The sequence below is a fragment of the Chiloscyllium punctatum genome, chromosome 24, assembly GCF_047496795.1.
Source record: "Chiloscyllium punctatum isolate Juve2018m chromosome 24, sChiPun1.3, whole genome shotgun sequence".
Lineage (NCBI taxonomy): Eukaryota > Metazoa > Chordata > Chondrichthyes > Orectolobiformes > Hemiscylliidae > Chiloscyllium > Chiloscyllium punctatum.
This window is the reverse complement of record NC_092762.1, coordinates 54,159,002-54,167,258: the sequence shown is the minus strand read 5'-3', so window position 1 is coordinate 54,167,258 and position 8,257 is coordinate 54,159,002. Positions and strand designations below refer to the sequence as shown.

Genomic DNA, 8,257 nt, shown 5'->3' with positions numbered 1-8,257 from the left:
GAAGATTGATGGAGTTGTGGCTAATATGGAAGGCTGTTGTAGGTTACAATGGGACATTGACGTGATACAAAACTGGGTTGAGAAGTGGCAGATGGAGTTCAACCTGGAAAAGTGTGAAGTGTTTAACTTTGGAAGGTTGAATTTGAATACAGAATATGGGATGAAAGGTAGGATTCTTGGCAGTAGAACAGAGGGATCCTGGGGTCCACATCCATAGAGCCCTCAAAGTTGCCACCTAAGTTGATAGGATTGTTAAGAAGGTGTATGGTGCGTTGGCTTTCATTAGCAGTGAGATTGAGTTTAAGAGCTGCAAAGTTATGCTGCAGCTCTATAGAGCCCTAGTTAAACCACACTTGGAATATTGTGTTCAGTTCCAGTCTCCTCATTGTAGGAAAGATGTGGAAGGTTAGAGAGGGTGCAGAGGTGATTTACCAGGATGCTGCCTGGACTGGAGAGCATGTCTTATGAAGAAAGGTTGAGGGAGCTAGGGCTTTTCTCATTGGAGTGAAGAAGGATGAGAAGTGACTTGATGGAGGTGTACAAGATGTTGAAAGGCATAGATAGAGTGGATATTCAGAGGCTTTTTCTTGAAATGTCTACCACAAGGGGGCATAATTTTAAGGTAATTGGATGATGGTTTAGGGGAGATGTCAGAGGTAAGTCTTTATACAGAGAGTGGTGGCTGCGTGGAATGCACTGCCAGCAGTGGTAGTCGAGTCAGATACATTTGGGACATTCAAATGACTCTTGGATAGGCACATCGATGATAATACAATGAAGGGTATGTAGGTTAGTCTGATCTTAGAGTAGGGTAAAAGACCGGCACAACATCGATGGCTGAAGGGCCTGTACTGTGCTGTAATATTCTATGTTCAAATGGAAACATCAATTTTTGTTTCACTCTCCGCAGCCACTTGACCGGCTAAGTATTTTCAGCATTTTCTCTTTTATTCCCTTAGAAGTTTGAGTTGTTTTATTTCAAAGTCAGGATCCTGCCAACACTCATCAGATACTGTCAAAGAAACGTGGACGAGTTACCTAACTGCCCCCAGCACCTGACAGCCTACCTCAATAAAAGTCAAAAGCAAAAATATATATTAGTGGTTACCTATTGTGTAGGTTTGGAAGACTGAAATCTTCAGGAAGGGAAGGAACAAAATGAAAATTGTGAATGAGAAGAGCTATGATTAAGCCAAAATTCTCCAGAATATTTTACTGCAGTGCTATATGGGATAAACAATTCTAATAAAGGTCATACTTTGTAGAATGTGGAGTGCTGAGATGGTCTTTGCCCTGCTGGTGGGAAAATTGCATTTTTCTGAAGCACAACAGCATGTGGTTCAACACTTGGCAAAGAAATGTGTTTGTGAATTGACTATTAAATTGTACAGTTGTTTAAAATATAGTACTCCCCTTTAAATGTTTAAATTACATAGGAGGACAGCCAGTCAGACTTCCTCTGAAGAGGTTTAATGTAGACTGACAATATGATTGTTAAGTACAGGACTTGGCAATGAGTCAGCCCACTCCAGATTCATGTGATTCTTTGAGCACCCTACTTATCTTGCCTTATTTTCTCTATTTGTGTTTTGACATCAAGTAATTGGAAAATGACTAACAATATTTACATGAAAGAGCAGAAGACTCCATTAAGGGCTCTGTTTCATTATAGGGCAGGAACACATTTTGTTTTCTTGAATTGCATGCTGCAAGTAGATGAAAGATCGATGTTGGCCCCATGCCCCGACAGCCATGTTCAAGCTCTCCAGGGTTTGTTGGAAGTTCACGCTGGCTTAGGCCTCATGCCAGTGTGGAGTGAATATTCAATCTTTCAGCTGTGGCTGCAACCAACACCTGAGCTCTAAGCCATGGGCTGTGTCACGCTATCAAGGGTTGTGATTGTGAAGCAATTGGAAGGTGAAGCAAGGGCACTGTGTGACTTGTGCACAGCAGGGCTGTTTCAGGGGAGCTTCACACACCCACTTTCCACCAAGGCCTGAGGTCACCAAGAGAACAAGAATCTAATGATGGCCATAAATCCATCGTTGGGGGGGAAAAACCTCAACTGCCAAGCTGATCTGGCCTGGCCTGGCCTACATGGGAATCCAGATCCATAGCAAGGTGGTTGACTTTTAACTGCCCTCTGGACAATAAATAGATTGGCAATAAGTGCTGGCCTAGCCAGCGATGCACTTATCCAGTGAATGAATAAAAAAAACAATAAGATGAGTAAGTGGTTAAAAGACAAATCAAAAAGATTACTCAAAAGATGGAAAAAGCTGCCATCCAAACTAGAGATGTAGCTGAAGTCCCAAATAAATACCAGAAGATGTTCCTTTGTTTCTTTTCCCTTCTTGCAATGCGAGTATCATTGAAAAGGCATTCATTTGTTGTCCATCTCTGCCGCTGAGTGGCTGGGTGTGGTATATTAGAGGACAAACAGTCAATCTGGTGTTATATGTAAGTCAGATCAAGAAAGGATGGCCGAGTTCCACCACACTCCCACCTCCATCCCATCCCTTAAAGGATCAGATAGTTTTCAGAACAATTGACAATAGGTTCACAATAGGTTCACAATCACCATTATTAGAACAAGCTTTTAAAATGAACGTATTTCCAAGTTTTATTACTTGATGTTAAATTCCACCAAAATTTGAACCCATGAGCCCAGTGCATTAGCCCAGGATTAGTCGGACAACATTACCACTACATAATCATCTTCTTCTTAATGTAGGAGAGGTAAAGTAATTGCCACCAACAGGAAAAAAAAGCAAAGCATTAAAGGCATAAAGGTGGTGGGGGCTAGCCCTCAGTCTTAGGTTGGGATGGGGGAGGTGCTGTTGGTCAGGTGGTCTCAGTCCCAGGCCAGTCTACACCCAGTCCAGGTTTTGGTCACACTTATTTGACCACTCGGGGTGGATAGTCATAAGTGGGGAAATGTGTCCTGCTATGGTATGGGGAGCAGGAACAGGTCAGTTCCGTAGCAGCACCATAAGCAGTCAGGGGAATATGTAATCATCATGTCAGACATACTCATCAGAGTCAGGGGAATAGGTCTGGGGTGAATACAGTCCCAGGGGTTGGTGTGTTCATTGTTGATGTAGATATAGGGGGTCTCAAATTCTAGAAACGCTGCAGTATGGAAGCAAGTTATTCAGCCCAGCAAGTCCACACCAACCTTCCAAAAAGCATGCCACCCAGAACAAACTCTTTCCCCCCCCGTTCAGTTTTTCATCTCTGGGATTGCTGCCTCTAAAGGCCCCACTTTGGTCTTCCTGCTGGCCTTCAGCATTTTCAAATTGCAGAATTCTTCCATGTGCACGAGGATCTGTCCAGCATTTCAATCACATCCCTATTGAATCTTAACCTCAATTATTACAGCTGATATATTTTCAATGCAGAAACATCACAACAAAGTTAACCTTCCAAGCCTGAATAACAAGATTATTATAGCATGGATATTCCTCTTTTTGGACTAAGTTCAAAAGCAGGAATGTCTTTAATGGAGAAACTCAGCCTCCCTTGTTCAGAAAACCCACTGGATCAAATGTCCGTCAGGTAACAATGGGCGGCCAGCTGGCTTTTTAATCAAATTATGAAGGATAAACTGGAAAACTCCACTCATCTAGGCCTGCACCTGCACAATTTCATAGTTCACGTAATCTCTACAGGATAGAAACAAGCCATTCGGCAAAACAACTCCACACTGACCCTCTGAAGAGCATCCCACCTAGACTTACCCCCTCTATTCCTATAACCTGGCAATTCCCTTGGCTAATCTACACAGACCTGGACACTATGGGCAATTTAGCAGGACCAATCCTCCTAACCCACACATCTTTGAACTGTGGGAGGAAACCCATTCGGGCATAGGCCTGAGGGTGGAACTGCTGTGAGGCAGCAATGTTGACCACTGAGCTACTATGCTGCCCAGCACTGTATTGGTCAAGGCTTTGGTTTCTATTAGGGCACTTTTGCCTGTACACCTCACTGACCAGTGCCAAGAAAGGTATGCTGTTAAGAGGAGTGGTTTTGGGGTCTTTATATTGGTTAGACGGCTATGGATCTCATAAGTCATACCCATGCCTTTGGTACAGTCCCCAGGGGTATCTGACCAAACACATCACTGCCAGTATGATATGGTCAGAGTGCTGCACAATACGTTAGCTCACATAACATACAGCAGAAGGACAAGGCGTATTGAGACAGATGCTTGAAGTTTATTAACACCACCGTTATAAAAAGGTGTCAAGACTGTCACTGTCTGGGTTCTATGCATTCTGATGTTTGATACATCACATGACTAAAACACTACTCATAACTGACTGGAAAGACAACACTATACTGACTCAATTGCACTGATTACTGAAGGGGAGAGGAGGAAGTTTGTACAGAAATGTCACATGCCATTCTAAAGGTCTTAAAAATGCACAGCCTTTCTGGGATATGTAATATCAGAACATTAATTGACAGACATGCCCCATCCAAACTGACACTGCTTCACTAGCTAGTTTCACTGCTTTTTGCTTGTCCTTGCTTGGGGCTCAAGCAACAACAGCCCAAGTGGGTGCAGTAAGGGCCTTAATTGGTGGCAAGCCACTGAAGTCCATCATGAACTAATCTGAGGTGGAAGGAAGGATGATCTTCCATAGCCAACCCATTGTCCTACAACTGTCCCTATCACTTCTCAGGAGGGGAAGATCCTAGCTCATGAATTGAAACGAGAACCATACTTTAGAGTAGCTGTGAACTGTTGCTTTTTAAAAATAGACCAAATCAATGACAAACACTAAACAGCAATGTTGGTGCAATTAATTTTTAATACAATATTAAACATTAATGTGAAATGTCAATCTTTATATACACTATTAATTGGATGTTGAAGCCAATGTGTTACTAAGAAAATGCAAAATGAATTTTACAAGTAAAAATAAATACTGAATTTAGAACCAGTCACAAAAACGCAACAGCCCAGATTCCATTTCTAAAAGATTTAAACATGTAAACTTAATCCAGTAGAATACTTTCACTGTTATCACAGTCTGCATATGGTATAAAATAGAATTCTCTGTCTAACAGTCAGCAGTTCTCAGCTCCCCTGTTAATGCATTTACTACTATTGTTTAAACACCAGGAAATCCCTCTTCCTAGCACTTGTCACATTCAAGTCAAATACTCTCTGCATTAAGTGCTACCCCAGTTAAATTACTTCTAGGTGCACAAATATCCTTATAATCACATCATTTACTGTAATTTCAGACATTATACAAATGCAATTTCATTCCTTTCACACACAGTGCACCACAAAATGTCTGCTCCACCAAAAGAGGCATAAAATGCACAGAACACAGACTGGGGTAATTGAGACATGCCAATATTGCACTGAATTCAATAAAATACACTTCCTTTTCATTTGGCCTCTACTCTGTCATCCATGAAGGTTTGAAATAGAGATATACAGGTAGCATGTGCCAAATCTGAAATTATAACAACATTCAGCAATAGTGACTTATTTTAAAAGACCCTATTGTGTTAAAGCCTGCATTGGGTTCCCCTTAATTGTGAACCCATAACAGATCATGACATTCATTAAAGTAGCTTTGTTAATTAATGGACTGAAAGGAAACAGACCCCAAGTGGTGTCATATCCATTCCTCGTGTTTACTAGTACAGAGAAGGCAGGATAAAATACCCAAATAGATGTACCTCTTCTCAGAAAAGTTTGTGGTCAAATGTTGTGCTTGGTACAATTAAGCACAACCCAGCAAAATACCCATGCTCTACCCATATTTAACTGAGACCAGCTAGTTTGCAGATTGCGTTAGATTTTGCCTCAGTTGTGAAAAGCAGCCAGCAGTAGTAGAGCTCAAAAGAGACTGCACAGATGATGTGGTCAAATCATTAAGAATCTTTTAGAATCTCAAATGGTACTTATCCTATGGTAATTACAAGGAGGAAGACTGCATGGTAAGGAGCCTCATTGCTCTCAGCCAAATTCAGCCTGAACTACAATCCTATTGCCTTTGATGGTCAGTTTCAAAATATTCTTGGAATATTGACTAACAAGCATCCATCTTGCCAGATGGATATGAGCTCACAGAAAGCTTGATAGTGTTCAGAATTCTGGTAATCCGAATGGGCACAAGTCTATAAATCTTCCTTTCCCATCTCATACAACCATATTGAAGTAACAAGCTAACAGAAGGGGTTTTACAAAAATCAGGATCAACTAGAAGAAAATAAACAAGAATGATTTCTCAGCCTAGGCTTACATTTGGTGCACTCCAGACTGTGGAAACAAGATAACATCAAATTTAATAAGAAAAAAAAGTGCGTGGATAGAGAACTAGCACTACTCATTCAAGTTTCTTTTTAGGATTCCCATTACTGCAATTGGCTCAATTGCATATCTTGATTTTCGGATGACTATACTATTTTCTATAACTTAAAATGTCCCATGTCCCCAGCGAGAACAGAAATAAATTTTTACAGGATTGGATAAAGCAACAATATTTTTATCATGATACTGATTAACTCCTCTCTTCTGTTCTGGGTTTAGAGAAAACAGGACAGTAGAAAATCTGTTTATATCATGGGTTGGTTATTATGATCAAAAGATATTACAATGTAAAGCCACCCTCAAAAGGGAGATAAATGAACATCACATGAGATTCCACCAGAAATATTTGTTCAATCATTGGCTATAATTAACATTTTCAGTTTATTATTTTTAAAAACATTTCACAATCAAGGCTGCGCATCAAGGTTTTAGTGTCAACCACAAACAGAAGCAGAGACTCAATCACAAGTCTCCATTTCTGAAAGAGTTCAAATTCAAATCATTGTAAATTTTAAAAAAGGCCAAAGGTCCACACTCAGGTGGGGTGTGGAGAATCTAGTTTCCAGTCTTCGGTTCCCTTCTCAAGGCAGTTTTCAGGGTACAGTCTTTGCTTTAGTATGAGCTGGGTGCAGTAGCATGGAAGCTTGGTCAATGACTTCTAGGTTAGGCTGGCGGTGGAGCTGCTCGTCCCACTGTTGCGTTTCTGCAGTGATTTGACAGCACTCGGTACCTGAAGCCCTGTTTGCACAATAAAACTGCCGCACCAGACCTGGAGTTGGTGGGGGGGTGGGGGGGGGGGTGGGGGAGGGGAGGGGAGGTGTGGGAATGGAGAAACAGGGGGAACAAAAGCAACATTATAAAACATCCAACAAGTTGTCACTGTGTGTCTTGTGGGGTGAGCAGAGAGTGGAACTGTGACCATCAAACAGAAGACCAATTGCAGAGACGGTGAAGTATATTTGGAAAAAGGGAGGGAGAGTGGTAGAACCATAAATAAGCATGGAGAATTTCAGAATACAAATGTGGAAGTGGTGCTCTAGTTATTATTTACAAAGAGTCATTTTTTGTGTAATTATTTGAACTGGCTCCAAATGCATTGAAGAGAAAAGTTTAGCAAAGGCCCCATTTCTACAAAATATTCCCTCAATGTTCTGGTGTGAAGACGATTAGAAAATAAGTCAGCTTCCCTGCCTCATCAAAAGGTACCCAACAATGACACTCCTGCTTCCATTTCTGGAGATAAAAGTGGGTTTTAGATAAGGCAACATCTATTTTAATTCAGCTGAAAATTCAGACTAGCTAGATCAAAAGGTCTGCTGGGGATACACAAGATCTCTCTGTGGGGATACACAGGAGAAAGTTTCCACTTTCAATCACTCCCTTATTTCTCATCTCTTCTTCACTATATCATATTAGTATTAAATTAGAATTGGGCACTCTCAGTCACTGGATGTCATGATACTATACGGAGTAAGTAAGAGCAATTTGCAGACACTACTTGATTGCGTTTGAACTTTATTATAAGTGGAGTTGTCACTTTTTTGTCCCCAAGATAGTTTAAACTTAAAAGACAAGACTTGCAGTTAAGGCAATCACTGACTCGACATTACATGAATTGGCAGAGATAAGGTCATACATGTACTTCAACATTTCTTGGGCTATTCAGCATTTTATCACGAAAACAATCTGTTTTATTGGAGTCAAGGAAATATTTTCCTCTTCTGTGATACCTTTTTCCTATTTTTCCAAGATATTAGATCTAACTTTTAGACCTAGTTTTGGGAGGAATTGAGAATTATTTCAAATTCTGAAAAATCCAGTCTTTTTGTGAAGAAAACCTCGACCAAATTTTCACAGGCAGAGTGATCCAGTCTCTTTTCAAAAACTGATATTTAATTAAATTGTAAATTAATCTCA

The 8,257-nt window shown here is 40.7% G+C and overlaps 1 protein-coding gene across 2 annotated transcripts in view; it reads right to left on the bottom strand.

Moving 5' to 3' along the window:
- Positions 1-4,812: 4,812 nt before the first annotated feature.
- fsd1 (fibronectin type III and SPRY domain containing 1) overlaps positions 4,813-8,257 on the bottom strand; it is a 50,258-nt gene continuing 46,813 nt past the window's right edge. The window contains exon 13 of one of the 2 annotated variants that reach the window (XM_072593825.1): positions 4,813-7,109. In XM_072593825.1, the coding sequence (XP_072449926.1) occupies positions 6,999-7,109 (111 nt within the window). In that variant the 3' untranslated portion in view covers positions 4,813-6,998. The remainder of the gene's footprint in view (positions 7,110-8,257) is intronic. The other variant, XM_072593824.1, reaches the window with a different exon arrangement.